Source organism: Monodelphis domestica, chromosome 1 (assembly GCF_027887165.1).
Source record: "Monodelphis domestica isolate mMonDom1 chromosome 1, mMonDom1.pri, whole genome shotgun sequence".
In the NCBI taxonomy this organism is placed as follows: domain Eukaryota; kingdom Metazoa; phylum Chordata; class Mammalia; order Didelphimorphia; family Didelphidae; genus Monodelphis; species Monodelphis domestica.
In genome coordinates, this window is record NC_077227.1 from 695,525,557 (window position 1) to 695,542,226 (window position 16,670).

The window sequence follows — 16,670 nt, forward strand, 5'->3', positions numbered from 1 at the left end:
GGTATGACGAAGTCTGTTTCCTAAGAGTCCATGAGTTATTCGTTTGAATTTGTGGTGGTAATACAGGAAGAACTCACATTTTTACAGGGCTTTAATGTTTACAAAATGCTTTCTTCATAACTCAACTCTGTGAGGTAGGCAATGTTATTATCTATATACTCTCTCCTAAGCTACAATATAGTATAGTGGTAGTCTCTCGGTGACCGAGAATGACTATTGTCTTTCTGCATTTAGCTGATCCTTGAATCTTTTCTTTGGTCAGCCTTGTTTCCTGAGTCCAGCTGACAGTTCACCATAGAATACCTGTCTTGGTATTCGCTGTGGGTCCATGCGGATGACGTGTCCAGACCATCGTAGCTGGGTTTTGAGGACAATTACTTCTATGCTGGTGGAGTTGGCTCTGTCGAGGACTTCCACCACTAACTGCTTTCTGAACATTCTGTTCAAATGACCAATGTCTTACAGACATCTCAAGCATCAAATGTTCACAAAAGAACTCATTACACTTTCCCCCAACCCTCCCCTCTTCCAAATTTCCCTATTACTGGCACCACCATGCTACTAGATGCCCCCCAGATTTCCTCAATTTCTCAATCACTACACATATCCAATTAGTGACCAAATCTCATTGTTTTTGTCTATTCTCAGACACTTCATTCTATCTCACACATTTATCCCTTATCTTAACTTAGGCCTTCATCACCTTTTGCCTGGACTATCATAAAAGCACTTTTGTCCTTTTTGGTATGATATCAGTTTATTAAGAAAAATAAACATTTTTTTAAAAGGGTGAAGACAATCACAGCTTTTATATTGTACAACTCGTTCTCCCTACCCCCCCCCCTTTTAAACATTATTTTATTTAGTCATTTTCAAACATTATTTATTGGAAACAAAGATCATTTTCTTTTCTTCCCCCCCCTTCCCATAGCTGATGCTCGATTCTATTGGGTATCACATGTGTCCTTGATCCGAACCCATTTCCATGTTGTTGGTATTTGCATCAGGGTGTTCATTTAGAGTCTCTCCTCAATCATGTTCCCTCAACCCCTGTAGTCAAGCAGTTGGAGAACTGTTGCTGGTTGTGGTCTCTTGTTCCCTCTACATGTTTACTAACAGCCTGATTATACAATGTCAAGAAAACAACATAGGGTTTGTTCACTAGAATGTAGCTTTTTTTTTTTAAACTTGATCTCTTTGAAAATTAGGTTCCTATTTGCCCACCTTCAGCCCTTGGATTCCACAATTCTTCAGGGATTACTACTAACAGTAGTAGCTTATTTATTACATCTCTACAATCTTTTGGTATTCTGAGAGAGGATCCTACTGGTCAAACACTCTTAAACTCATTTAAAGTAGCTAAGAGCTCTCTAATCTACCTGTTTTGGACTTTTAACTCTCAGACAAATATCATTTCTAATTTAAAGGACACTGCTAGAGAAGACCAAAGGAAGAGTTAAGTTCTTCCTCTATGACATGCTAACCCTAAGGATGAGCTTTTATATCTTTCTGGTTCTTGTATCAAACACAGTTTTTTAAGGGCTCTAGGTTTCTGGAGACTGTGTTCTTATAAATTCATCACCCAGTTCTATCATCCCTGGTTTTGGTCTCTAATCTACAATGTGTGTCATTTGTAATGAGACCACATCAAGAGAGCTCCTTGTGCAGCTCCCTGGGTAAGTGTCCTTCTCTTTCTTCCTAATTGGGATCAGGTGATTGATTACACAATTAGAATTTCATTTTTCAGACCTTCTCCTTCCCCATTTCTCTTGAACCATTTCTCCATTTCCAGTACTGGCATTTTAATCATCAGTTATAACTTAGTTGTATAGCAGGGAGTAAATAAGTCACTTAATCACCAAACCTCAATATTCTCATCTGGAAAATGGCTTTAAAACAAGGCTATTATTAGGATGCAATCAGATAATGTACTTAAAATATGTTGTAAATCATAAAGTACTTCTTGAACACCAACTAGTAGTGGTAGTCTCTCGGTGACCGAGAATGACTATTGTCTTTCTGCATTTATCATCTATTGATGAACCTTCATGTGGCTTTGAAGTTCAAAGACTGAGGCACAAAGTTTGTGGCACATGGGGCATGGGACGCCAGTTGTTACGGGAGGTGCGGTTGTGGCCTGGTGTTGGCGTTCACGCGCAGCGGCAAGACATCGACGTCACTCATCTTCAAAGGTGGTGGCGGCATGGTTAATGCAGGTACGCCAGCTGCTTCTGACAGAGACAGCAAGTTCTAGTTGCTTTGGTGTAATGCCAGCCCGCTTCAAGTTGGACTTTAGCTGATTCTTGAATCTTTTCTTTGGTCGGCCTTGTTTCCTGAGTCCAGCTGACAGTTCACCATAGAATACCGGTCTTGGTATTCACTATGGGTCCATGCGGATGATGTGTCCAGACCATCGTAGCTGGGTTTTGAGGACCAGGACTTTGATGCTGGTGGAGTTGGCTCTGTCGAGGACTTCCTGATTGGTGATTCGGTCCTGCCATCAGATCCTCATGATTGACTGGAGGGAGCGTTGGTGGAATTGCTCCAGCTGTTTCATGTGCTTCTGGTACAGTGTCCATGTCTCACAACCACACAGGAGCGAGCTGAGGACCACTGCGTTATACACTTTGAGCTTCGTCGCAGTGCTTACACCTCTGTGTTGGAGGACTTTGCAGCGCAGCCGCCCGAGTGCCTGGCTGGCCTTTTGGATCCTGGCATTGATCTCATGTTTTAGGGACCCGTCGTTGGCAATGGTGCTGCCCAGGTACTTGAAAGTGTTGACGTTAGAAAGCTGCATGCCATCGATTGTAATGCGCAGCTGGTTCGTTGGCCTCCCTGGTGCAGGTTGGAACAGCACCTCCGTTTTGCTGAGGCTGATAGTCAGGCCAAACAGTTTTGTTGTGGTGGAGAACCTGTCCACAATGGTTTGGAGATGATTTTCTTGGTGGGCCATGAGAGCACAGTCATCTGCAAAGAGAGCTTCCAGGATGAGTCTCTCTGTTGTCTTTGTTTTTGCAGTCAGGCAGCGAAGGTCGAATAGTGAGCCATCCAGCCGATATTTGATGTAGACGCCCAGGTCTAGATCCATCACAGCATGTCGTAATACTTGGGTGAAGTATAGGTTGAATAGTACTGGAGTGAGGACACAGCCTTGTTTCACGCCATTGGAGATGTTGAAGAGATCAGAAGTCTCTCCACCAGGTAGGACTTCCCGTCATGTCGACATGAAAGAGCTAGATCAGTTTGACAAATTTTGCTGGGCAACCGAGCTTGCTGAGGATCATCCACAATGCGTCCCTGTTCACTGTGTCGAATGCCTTTGTCAGGTCTATAAAGACAATGTAGAGACTTAGGTTCTGCTCAAGGCATTTTTTCTGCATTTGCCTCACTGTGAAGACCATGTTGATGGTGTTGCGATCTGGTCGGAAGCCACATTATGATTCAGGCAGGTTCTGCTCTGAAACAGATGACAGGAGTCTGTTGAGTATAACACGGGCGAGGATCTTTCCAGCAGTGGAGAGTAGTGAGATGCCTCTGTAGTTGTAACAGGCTGCTCGTGCTCCTTTGTTCTTGTATAGGGCTATGATGGAGGCATCTCTGAGTTCTGGGGGCATGTCTTCCTCTTCCCATATGCTGGTCAGCACTATGTGGAATGCCTGGAGCGCCTTTCCATTTAAGGCCTTGTACACCTCGGTTGGGATCCTGTCTTTACCTGGTGCCTTGCCTGCACTCATTTGTTGAATGGCTTTTGGGACTTCCTCTATTGAAGGAGGGACTTCAAGTTGTTCAATGGTGTGGTTTTGGGGGATCTGGTCAAGGGCACTTTGGTTGACTGAAGAGGGTTGGTTGAGAAGCTGACTGAAGTGTTCTTTCCACCTGTTGCTGATGCCTTTTTTATCTTTTATGAGAGTGTCACTGTCAGAGGATAGCAAGGGAGTGGTGGTGGGTTTGAATGGCCCATAGACAGTCTTGAGGGCACTGGAAAATTGTTTGTAGTTTTTCGTATCAGCAAAACGATGGATTTCTTCTGCCTTTTTCCCCCACCATCGGTCTTGCATCTTCCTGATCTCACGCTGCGCTGTGGCTTGGAGAGACTTGAATCTGTCCTTTTTAGGAGCAGAGTTTGGGTTATTTTGCCACTCCATAAAGGCTTTGTTCTTCTTGCTCAATAGGTCTTCAATAGCAGTGTTGTTCTCATCGAACCAGTCCTGGTGGTTGAGTTGTTTTGGGCCTAGGACAGCCTTTGATGTTTCCTTCACTGTGTCTCTGAACTGGTTCCATTTCTTGGTTGAGCTTCCAGTGAGTGGTCCCTTGGCAGACAGCTTGTCGTTCAGGCAGGACTGGAATGTTTGCAAATAAGATGGCTCTCTAAGACAACTCATGTTGTAAAATGCGCGAATTGTCTGGGCGTGTTTTGGATGGTGAGGCACAATGCGCATTTGAAGAGTTGCTCTAACCAATCCGTGTAACCAATCTAATCAATCTAACCAATTGGATGTATGGGGTGCTCAGGGAGGGGTAGTATCTATGGTATGGAGGGCTTGTCGTCCCCTCCTAGGGCCGCTCTCCAGCCTCTGACCCCCACCTGACACCCAGCTCTCACTTGTGGCTCTCAGTAGCTGCTAGTATGCGGCAGTAGCCACACCCTAGGCAAAGGCTTCGACAGGCCGGCTAAACCTTGTGAGGGTAACCATCGGGTCATCAACCCCTGGTGAACCAGGGCTTTGCTCACTCAGCATGTGAAGACTGCTTCGGCGGAATAGGCAGAAGAAACCAGTAAGAAGGTTCAACAGCTGAGATGGCGACGCAGCAAAGCAATGTGGAGTGCTTAGGGCATGTTGGAGCACAAAAGACAACATGACCATCCAATGCAGCTGAGGAAGTCTCCAAACGTAACAATTTTTCGTGCCACTGGACCCAGGCTTCCAACGCCGAGAGAGTGGGACTGTCTCTGTGCATCAACTTTTCCACTGAAATCTCTTTCATGCACAAATATCTTTGTGCACACTCATCTATCCTAACCCAGTCCACCTCTTCAAGACCTGCAGCGATGGGGGAGTGGCGACGCAACAGGTGTAGCTGACCACTGGCAGTTGTAGTCACGATCCTGCACGTAGGCAGCCCACGGACCAGTGGTCCCTTGGCCCTGTAGGGCAGCAGGGACGTTCGGCAGCATCCTGGGCGACTGAGCAGCCCTCTCTCTAGGACACCATTGCTCACCCTAATCAAGGGAAGGGACTAGAAAAGGTGTCCCAAACATTGCCTTCCCTACAAACACCCGGTCAGCACACCGCGGCTGGAGGGTCATCCCTTCCTTTAAGCTGTCAAAGTCAAAAGAAACAAAATACAAAGAAACTCCTACTAGGAGCATGGAACATCAGAACATTACTTGATAGAGAGAATACCCCAAGACCTGAGAGAAGAACAGCTCTAATCGGTAAAGAACTGGTGCGATAAAACATCAACATCGCAGCCTTAAGCGAAACATGCTTACCAGAAGAGGGATCACTCAGCGAACCCACCACTGGATACACCTTCTTCTGGAAAGGTAGAGCCACAAATGAAGATAGAATTCATGGTGTTGGCCTGGCTATCAAGACCAGTTTGCTCAAACAGCTGCCAGACTTGCCTGTGGGCATCAGCAAGAGGCTCATGAAGATCCATTTACCTCTCAGCAAAGACCGGTATGCCACACTCATCAGTGCATATGCCCTAACACTGACCAGCACAGAGGAGACCATTGAGCAGTTCTACTCTGACCTGAGTGCCGTCCCGCACTCAGTGGCCACAAATGACAAGCTGATACTACTGGGAGACTTCAACGCCCGTGTTGGCCAGGACCATGAAAGATGGAAAGGAGTGCTCGGCAAACACGGCGTGGGCAAAATGAACAACAACGGCCTACTGCTACTCAGCAAATGATCAGAGTTCGAACTCACCATCACGAACACTGTGTTCAGAATGGCGAACAAATATAAAACAACGTGGATGCACCCACGATCAAAAGAGTGGCATCTCATTGACTACATCATTGTATGCCAGCGAGACATCCAGGATGTAAAGATCACCAGAGCCATGAGAGGAGCTGAATGCTGAACATCAACTACTAATATTATAAACTCTAAAATGATGTGGTGATTTTCTTTGAAGATTCCTGCCAATTCCACTTTGTTAACTTGTTCTGCCATGTTGGTGAAACTTAAGTCTGGAGTCAAAGCTCCCCACATTCTTCCTTTTACATTTTGAGGCCCTGAATACAGCAGGTTATGTCAAGAATCCTAAGAGAATGAATGAGATTATTAGTAGATGTCTCTCATTTCAACTATATAACTGAATAAACAACAATTAAGGAAGTAGTGTGGGCAGAGCTTTAGGCTAAGCAATGCTTGTGAAATAGAAAGGTCACTGGCCTCTGGGAACTTATGAATTAGCAAAAGATAATTAAAATAGGAAGTAATGATAAGATAATATATGAGAGGTGAAAAGTTTTGGTGGGAGGAAGAATTGAAAGGTGATGATCACATTTGGGGGAAAGAGAAGATTACAGAAGATGGAGATGGCATTTGAGTTGAGTTTCAAAGAATGAAAAGAATTCAATCAGCAGAATTGGAAGGGGACATTCTAGGCATCTAGAATCAGGAAAAGAAGGGAAAGAGGGAAAGGAAGGGATGGAAATAAGCACTTAAGTGTTTACTATGTGCCAGGCACTGTGCTAACCACTTTACAAATGTTATCTCTTTTGTTCTTCGCAACAATCCTGGGAGGTAGGTGCTATATTATCAGGATAATTCCTGATTTTCAAGTTGAAGAAATTGAGGCAAACAGAGGTTAAATGACTTGTCCAGGGTCACACTGCTAAGTGAGGTGGAATTTTAATTCAGGTCTTAACTTCAGTCTTAGTGTTCTATGAATTGAACCATATAGCTATAAACATATGGAAGATGGTAAATAATACTTGTTGACTAAAGAAATAGCATACAATAAAATTGTAAAGGTGGGGTCAGTATTTGGAGGGCATAAACTATCAAGCAAAGAATAGGAAATTTATTGAGTAGGCCTTTGAGGAGTTTTAAAAAGGAAAGTTACAATCGGGTCTATGTACAGAAAAGATGCTGGTTCAAAGTGTAACAGATTTGAAAAAGGAGAGAATAGAAGCAGGAAGGCTTCATAGGAGACTATTATGACAGACAGATGAGTAGTAATAAGAGTGTGGAAGAAGTGGGAACAAAAAAGGGGCAGATAAAGTTACCTCTGAATAAGTTTTGTGAAATCTTAATAATTTCTGAACTGCAGAGTTGGCACTGACTTTTGGGATCATACAGACTAAATCCCTCACATTAGAGATCAGAAAACTGAGGCTGATGAGGCAAAGTGGCTTAAAATCACACAAGTAGTTATAGACACAAAACTCAAACTCAGGCTTCCTGACTCCTATTCAGGCACTGACCATTCCACAATGCACTGTTGCAAGTTTGTTGCTTTGTTCATTGATTTTAATAAGAAGATACATAAATGAGTAAGATAGGGATGTCATTTTCTTTCTCTGGACGTTTATTTTCTTATCTATAAAATGAGGGCAAACTGGATGATAGTTACAATATTAACTATTGCTCCTCCTCACCATTTCTTTTTTATTTTATTCTGAACTTTAAAAATTGCAAGTAAAAGGACCATTTTCACATATTATAGAATGAGATTGTACATGAAACTATGAATATCTATAAAATTGAACTTATTTTTCATTTTAAGCATATAACAAATTCATCATCTAACTTTAAGAGCTATTCTGTCCACCTGTGATTCCTTCTGGTCATAGGTCATACTTACATACATGTAAGTACATATGTGTGAGCTCATAGTACTGTCCCTCTACCCTTTTGTCCCCCAAATTGAAAAGAAAAGCCCTCACCCCAAATACACACGAACAATTATTACACAGATCAGAGTTCTTAGGATTCTCAAAGCTGTTTATCTTTGCAGGGCTGTTACTGTCTATGTTGCTTTTGTTCTGTTCACTCCATTCAAGATCAACTCACGTAAGTCTTGCCAGGTTTCAATGAAAACACATTTTTCATCATTTCTGATGGAGCAACAGTATTTGGCTATACAGACCATACTTTGTTCTGTTATTCCCTGATGTGCACTTTCTTAGTTCTTAGTTGTCTCCACAAAAAGAGTTGATATTAATATGTTTATGCATCTAAGTCTTCTGGAGCATAGGCCTAGTAATGGGATCTATGGGTCAAAAGGATATAATGTGCTTTTTTTTTCATTGTTAGAACTCTTTTTCTGTTTGCTCATTTCTTTGAATTTTGAGATGTTTTCTGCTTTGTGGTGCTTCTACTGCTATTTTTGGATAAAGATTTTGAGGAAATAGGTTTGGAGGCCTCTTTTCTACAATCTTCCAAGAGTTCCTTTAAATTGTTTCTAGGGTTTCTTTTAGAACAATAGATGCAAGATGCAAAGAGCAGACTCAAGAACTGGTGTCAGAGCTGCTTAGAACAGGTTACCCCCAGGCAATTTGGAACTATGCCCAAAGGGCACTAAAAGGCTGTCCGCCCTTTGATCCAGCCATAGCACTGCTGGGTTTGTACCCCAAAGAGATAATAAGAAAAAAAGACACCAAAAATATTCATAGCTATGCTGTTTGTGGTGGCAAAAAATTGGAAAATGAGGGGATGCCCTTCAATTGGGGAATGGCTGAACAAATTGTTCTATATGTTGGTGATGGAATACTATTGTGCTCAAAGGAATAATAAAGTGGAGGAATTCCATGGGGACTGGAACAACCTCCAGGAATTGATGCAGAGAGAGGAGCAGAACCAGGAGAACATTATACACAGAGTCTGATACACTGTGGTACAACAGAATGTAATGAACTTCTTCATTAGCGGCAATGCAGTGATCCTGAAAAACTAGGGAGGAATCTACAAGAAAAACCACTATCCACATTCAGAAGAAAATCTGTGGGAGTAGAAACACTGAAGAAAAACAACTGCTTGAATACATGGATTGAAGGAATATGGTTGGGGATGTAGACTAAATGAACAATCTAGTGCAAACATCAACAACATGGAAATAGGTTCTGATGGACACAAGTAATACCCAATGAAATTGCACATGGGCTGTGGGAAGGGTGGGGAGGGAAATAATGTGATTATTGTAACCAAGGAATGATGGTCTATATTGACTAAATAAACTAATTAAAAAAAAAAAAAGAACAGGCTACCTCCAAAGCTCGAGGAGATGTAGGAACATCACTTGCTGGCTCTCATGTATAGGACTTTTTTGTTCAGTTATGGACTAGAAGATGTCTCTTCCAACTCTTGAGAGTCTATAATTCAACTTTAAAGTATGGGATTTTCTGTGACTTTTGGTAGAGGACAGAAACTATACAGAGTCTGTTGTAATGCATATAGTTCTTAGATAGGCTCTGAATGAAGCCCAAAAGCTTCAGTAGGGACCTCAGGTTATAAGGGTGGGAAGAAGCCTCAGAGTCTCGCTGATTTGTGGGACAGTTTCTCACTGTAAATACACGAGTGGAATGTAAATACTGGCAAAATACCATAAGTGTCACAGGGTATAGAGAGAAGCTTTTTTAATCATCAGCAAGGGGAATAAAGAAGCTCAGAGCTATATTACTCTATAATATTGGATGTTCATAAAGGCAAGGAACAGATCAAATTATCAATAGAAAGAATGTGAACTTCTGGCAATGCCAAGGAAAGCACAACATATCTTCTGTTTTGAAAATTTCTGAATATACTTTTTGCCTAAACGTCAAGAGAAAAAATCCTTGAAAATCAATGAAAAGCATGCCATCTCCCATTTTATTTCTTTCATGAGTTTTCTATTGTATGTGTGATATGTGTCTTCTATCACAAAATGAACATTATGGAAATAAGTACTGCATGAAAGCACTGGTATAACCCATAATAGGGAGGCAGGGAAGGAAGTAGAAAATCAGAATCCTCAAATGTCAGAAAACAATCATCAAAAATTGTCTCTACATGTAACTGAAAAAACATATTAAAAAAAAAAAAGGAAGGGGTGGGGGGCGCATGAGAAAATCAATGAAAGAGATGACCAAGAATCTGAAACCTAATGACAAATGTATTAATGCCAAGGTTGGAGGACGTTTCCAAGTTTGGGAAACAATGTGTCAGGGTTCAGCGATCTCTATTTTTATAGTCAATCTCCTTAACCTGATCCTTCCCCAGTATGTAAATATTCATGTGCCTTATAGTCTGCTTTGCCACTTAAAAAATGAGGTATTAAATTCTGTAGTCTACCAGCAACTACTTGGAAATCCTATCTATCCCTCAGCAAAGGTCTAGTCAAGTAGTAACATTCAAATGAAAAAATATTCTTGCAAACTCAGACTATGTTGTGATGTTGGGTTTATGAAGGAGTGGGTTAGTGTTAGTTGTTATTCTTCCTAATCATAGCATAGGCCTTATGTTAATCTGTTCCTTTCACATTTAGATCCATAACTGAAGAAACCTGAGAGAGTATAGTTGAGACTATGCAACTCCATCATTGCTCTGGCTACTGGTGAGCTTTTAAAGATTCTTGAAATAAGCAAGTGAAGAACATCTCCTGCCCCCTTATTCATTGACATCTGCAAGGGGCCACCAACTAGAACAATGTTGGGCCCTGCAACAAGTCATTCAGTTTAGTATCTGCAATGGTCTAATGTCCATCTCCTCTATAGCAGGAAAATATCCTGCAATTAAATCTTGCCAGCCCTGCTCCATAAGGAATAGTGAGTGGCTTTTAATGGAAGAAAATGGCCTGAGAGGCAATAGTGATGAAATCTTGGGGTCAGGAAGGAGGAAAAATGAAGACAGCATTTTAATATGATCACTATACCAAGTTACTTTCTCAGGAACACTTTCTCTAGTCTTTATCTTATATTTTAAAAATTATTCTAAGCTTAATAACAAATAAAATTTATATCATATAGAAGAGTACTGTTCAGGAAACTTTCAATGTCTTATGTAGAACTTGCTTTTTAAAAAGGTATAATAAATTCAATACATACTTTTCAAAGATATCCTTTGCTTTTCTGTTGGGGGAGAATGATTCCATTCCTGGGTGAGTTTTCCTTCTATTTTAAAAACAAAACCCTTGTACTGGCAAAACAAATTCTGATAACAATAATGTCCAAAAATGTAGGTTTCATTCTAACTCCCCTCCACCCCCCCCAAAAAAAAACCCTCTTGCCTTCTCTCTTAGAATTGATACTAATTATTGGTTTCAAAGCAGAAGAGTGGTAAGGGCTAGGCAACATAGGTTAAGTTATTTGCTCAAGGTCATACAGCTAGGACATGTCTGAGGCCACATTTGAACTCAGATTCTACTGGCTCCAGGCCTGGCCCTCTATCCACTGAGCTATCTAGCAGCCCCTCATTCTACATCTTGAGTCATCACCTCTCTATTAAAATAGGTAACATATGCTTTATTATCCAGTATTCTGGAATTATGGTTAAGTTAGGGAATTTTAATGACTAGCTGTTTGAAGCCAAATTTATCAATGACCCAGCTAGCATGCTCCCATCTTCTTGTGAATGGTGAAATAGGCCATCCATCCCCAGATAATGGCAGGGATTAGCCAATCATGTAGAACATATTAATTCAAGGAACAATATGCATGCTTGGCCCATGCCCTTTCTATTCTGTGAATTTATTTTTCATTAGAAGATACTGATATTAATAGCTTCGATTACTCTGCAGAAATGAATTCTTCCTTAGAGTCTTAGCAAAAGGGCTGAAGCAGTGCCTACAAATGTGCTCTCCAGCTGTAGCTGGACAAGCAGTCTAAAGTTTTAGCCTGAGTTCTTTTTCCTGGAAAGTGAATAAAGTGAAGGGGCTATGCACTGATGTCTCAATAATTAGTATACTAGAATAGAGAACACTTTGAAGGTACTCTAGTCTAGCCTCCCATTCAATGCAAAAAAAGTAGCAAGATCATAAGACTTTCTCTGTTGTGTCCCTGGAAGATGATGACTGCAGTGTCTATTCTAACACTTCCTGACAGGGATCACACTAATTTGCAAAACAGAGAAGACCAATATTGGATTGCTTTTATTTTTAGGAAGTAATTTCTTTCTATTAAATAAAAGTCTGCTTCCTTCTAATTACTGCAGTAGCCTAATGATGGGTCTGCTTGATTCAAGTCTTTCCTCACTCCAATCCATCCTTCATTCACCACCAAAATTATTTCCTAAAGCACAAGTTTGACCACTGTCTCCCCCTGGCTCAATAAACTCCAATAGTTTCCTAATACCTCCAGGCTCAAATACAAGATCCTCTGGGGTTCAAAATCCTTCCTAACCTAGTCCACCTTTCCAGTCTTCTTATACTTGATTTACTACCATGCACTTTTCAATCTAGTAACACAGGCCTCCTGGATATTATGTGAACAAGGTACCACATCTCTTGGCTCTTTGGCATTTAAAATATTTTCAGTATTAGAAAAATAGAAGATTTTATAAATGGAAATGGCATTTAAAAGGACACATTATCATATGCTTTGTTGTAGAATCCCAAAACCTTTCCAGTTGATTTGTAATTGAACCAATTTACATACATGTATATTTAATGTGTGTATATATTTACACACACATATAAAACATATATGCATACATATTTTCTGCTCTTCCACTATTAGAATGTGAGCTCTTTGACAGCAGGCACTGTTTTACCTTTCCATTTTTATTCCCAGTGCTTAGCTCTGAGGCGGGTAGATGCTAAACTTGGAGGAAGACCCAGTTCAAATCAAGCTACAGACACTTAGATATACATCCTGTGCAAGTCATTTACCTCTCTATCTCAAACTCTTCACTTGTAAAATGGTGATAATGACATCATCTATCTCTCCTAGCTGTTGTGAGGATCACAATAGATGACTACATATGTAAAGTTTGGAAATCTTAAAACTACATAAATGCTTATATTGTTATTACTATTATTATTGCTATCAATGCTTTGCATATAGGAGGTACATAATAAATGCTTTTCATTTGTGCATTAATTTTTCTTGGATTTCAAATTACTGTTTTTATCAGCATTTAACTTGAATTTACTTGTCTGTAAACATGCTATGTAGCTACACAGTAGAGCTGTCTTTGACATGATGTTTTGGGAAAAGACAGAAAGGTACTGAGCATATACCCTCATACCCTCCTCTTTGGTGTCTGTATTTCCAGAGCCTAGAACAGCTTGTACATAGCAGATATGCAATAAATGTTTTTTTGGTCCTGTTCTTTCTTACAAGAAGAGGCAGAACAAGAATTGAACAGTTCTAGCTTCTGTCCACCACATGCTATTTATACCCATCTATTTGCTCTGAGCAATAGGCCTGTCCTATGACTTTCTTTCCACCAATGTAGCTAAAACCCCAAGTTCTACGCTATCTTTAGGATTATCTCAGGCAACACTTGGAAAAGAGGCAAGCTATCTCCATGAACTAGTTCTAGTAATTTAACCAAAACAGGAAATGAACTTAGCTTAGTTTAGCCTGGCTTTTCTGAATGGGTCCACACTGGGATCTATTGATTGTTTCCTTTTCTAAATAAATACTTGTAAGCAAGCTGCTCACAATTACTATAGAACTCAAAAGGGACATCAAAGTCATAAGAAAGTTAATAATTTCTGAAAATCATCCTTTCTTCCTTTTAAGTAGAGATCTTTGTTTTGTATCTGTCCAATTTTTGTGATTTATCTGATTATCAGCAGTGGTTCACTGGTCACATCTAGAAGAACTACATATCTCAGGGATACAATTTTTCTGGCCCTGGAAACAACCTTATTTAAAACAACTAGGTGCTTGCATACTTCCTATTTACCTGGGACATCTTTATTTATATAAATCCATTTATGTTACTTCCCCCTTTCCCTGCAGCTCTTTCTGGGCTCTATCTTTGAAGGTCTATTCTTACTAATTCATGATGGTCTTTAGTACTTTGGCCTTTGGTTATGTGTCTCTCCTTCTGTTTTTTTTTTTTTCAAAATGAGAGCATTAGAAAGGTCACCAAAAGGAAACACATTGGTTTCTTTTGATACCTCCTTCTTTTCTTCCTCTCTGAAATCATTTCTGACTATATTTCAGTTTGCTGCTCTTCTGGAAATGCTTTCCCTGGGAGAGTCTTTAACTCAACTATTATTTCTCCCACTTCTGGCTCTACTGATGTACTAAATTAGCTTCATGATTACTCTCAAGGGCCTCCCTTCCCTCATGACCACTGCAGTGCTAACATCCCATCAAATAATACACTACTCCTCAGCTGGATGGATCATCTGATCAGAAAGGGGACAGGTACAGGCAAGGAATTATGTTGTTATAGCAACTGCTACATGCAGCCTGGTGACCTTGCTGCTAAAAATCTGACTCCTCCTAAGTAGTAGGTTTACAGGTACTTGTATCTTAATTGCAAAAGACTTTCTGTTCTCCTGTTAAAATATTTGAGGAGAAAAGCTGAAAACATACAAAGCAAAAAAGGTTTTTCCTCTAATTCCTGCTGCTTCCCAAACCTGGGAGGAGCTGCTGTTCCTGTTAATATCTTCCCAAGGTTCTGCTCAAGACCAGTTGTGTATATGAGGGATATGGAAAGATAAGTAGTATCTTTGGTAGAGAGATGAGGAAGATGACAACACACTAATAACATGCACAAGAATTTTCAAAGTTTATTCATAGAAACAATTCCTATCTGTACCTCTAAAATATGTTTTGCTTAACCAAAGGCCTCATACTGTATATACTTAAGCCACAAACTAAAACTCTATGCCTAAAAGGGTTCCTACACTGCCCAGAAAATGAACCTGCCAGGGGCCAGCCTAACTACCATGTGTCATTTAAGGGTTTCCTGGGAATGGATATGATACCATAGCCTGAGGGCAGGAGGATTATCATGTGGAAACGTCTCACTTAGAGGTGAATGGTATGTGGTCAACCCTCCCATTAGCCAGGTAAAGGGGTTGACATTTAAATGACTTCCTTCCCCAATACATTTTATGTTTGCTAGGACCAGATAGAGGACATGGGAAAATTTCTTTAGTGCAGATGAAAAGTGAGGAAGCCCATATGACTACAGTGATAAGATTCAGAACCTAGAGAGAAAGAATCTGTCTCTTCAGGCAGGTCTATCTTAAGAAACCTGTGAATAGCTCTGGACTTTGACCCTGGGAAGAAGAATGGAGATAGAAGGGAGAGAGCAACAGCATCTTGCTTTTTATTTATATATATATATATATATATATATATATATATATATATATATATGCATATTTGATTTATTAAATTAGCAAATAATTATAACATAATATGCACATATAAGTCTTCATTTAAAACCCACATAGCCCCCTTGTGTACAGACATCATAAAATAAGGACAGAATTGGGCATGTTTATGCTTTAAATGAATTTTAAAAACATAGTGAGGATATCTCACCAAGGCAAGCTTAAACAATGCCAACTCCCCAATGTTTGGAACCAGGGTTGTGAGGCTCATGTTTGTTTTCCCATAATCTTCATTTGTTGCTTCCTCTAGAAAGCAAATGAGGGTAGAAGCTCCAAGGACTGCCTGGCTTAATGAAGAAAGCTAGCATCCTCAGATATTTGCCAAGGTAGATACCCTCTTGTAAGGATACTGGGTAGCAGAGCTGAGGACCAATAAATTTTTTCTCTACATAGCAAGTGAGGTAGAACTAATGCATTAGATTTAGAGCCAGAAGATCTAGGCCTAAATTTGGAATTAGGCCCAAAGGGCTATAAAGGAATGCATACCCTTTGATCCAGTAATACTACTATTAGGTCTATATCTCAAAGAGATTTTTTTTTTTTAATGGGAAAGGACCTGTTTGTACAAAAATATTTAAAGCTGCTCTTTTTGTGGTGGTAAAGAACTGGAAACTAAAGGAATGTCCCTCAATTAAGGAATGGCTAAATAAATTGTGGTATATGACGGTGATGGAATACTATTGTACTGTAAGGAGTGATGAAGAGGATGATTTCAGAAAGAGCTAGAAAGACCTTCATGAACTGATACAGAGTGAAATTATCAGAACCAGAAAAACACTATACACAGTAACAGCAATTTTGTGGAACAAAGAAATGTGATAGACTTTGCTACTAACACTAATACAATGATCCAGAACAATTCTGAGGGATTTTTGAAAAAGAATGCTATCCACCTCCAGAGAGAACTTTCAGAATAAGAATGTAGATGGAAGCATGTGATTTATCTCTTGTTTATTTGGGTATATGTGTTAGGATTTTGATTTTATAAGATTATTCACTTAAAAAAATGAATAGTATGGAAACACATTATACATGATAATACATGTATAACCCAGACTAAATTGCTTTCCAGCTCTGGGAGAGGGGAGAGAAGAAGGGAAGTGTGACCGAGAAAATATGGGTTTCAAGACTGTGAATTGCCTAAACTATAAAGATAATTTTTAGCGTCTTGATTTTATATAAAAAATAAGTGGTCGCCATAGGAAAAATTACCAAATATGAAATACCCAAGTCAGCTGGGCTTTATGGAGATTTTAATTAATATAAATGAAGGAATTAAGGAAAGGGAAAGAGACAGAGTAAGAGGAAATAGTAGAAAAAGGCTAGGGCCTAGGCCTTTCTCTTTAAGAGAGAAACCAAGTCAGTCTTTA

At 40.1% G+C, this 16,670-nt stretch overlaps 1 protein-coding gene across 7 annotated transcripts in view; it reads right to left on the bottom strand.

Moving 5' to 3' along the window:
* RANBP10 (RAN binding protein 10) overlaps window positions 1-16,670 on the bottom strand; it is a 158,534-nt gene that overhangs the window by 38,833 nt on the left and 103,031 nt on the right. For 4 of the 7 annotated variants that reach the window (XM_016427715.2, XM_016427714.2, XM_016427716.2 and 1 more), the window contains one exon: window positions 11,045-11,110. The exons of the other annotated variants lie outside the window; for them this stretch is intronic. In XM_016427715.2, coding sequence (XP_016283201.1) covers window positions 11,045-11,110 — 66 coding nt within the window. The remainder of the gene's footprint in view (window positions 1-11,044; window positions 11,111-16,670) is intronic. 7 annotated transcript variants of the gene reach the window in all.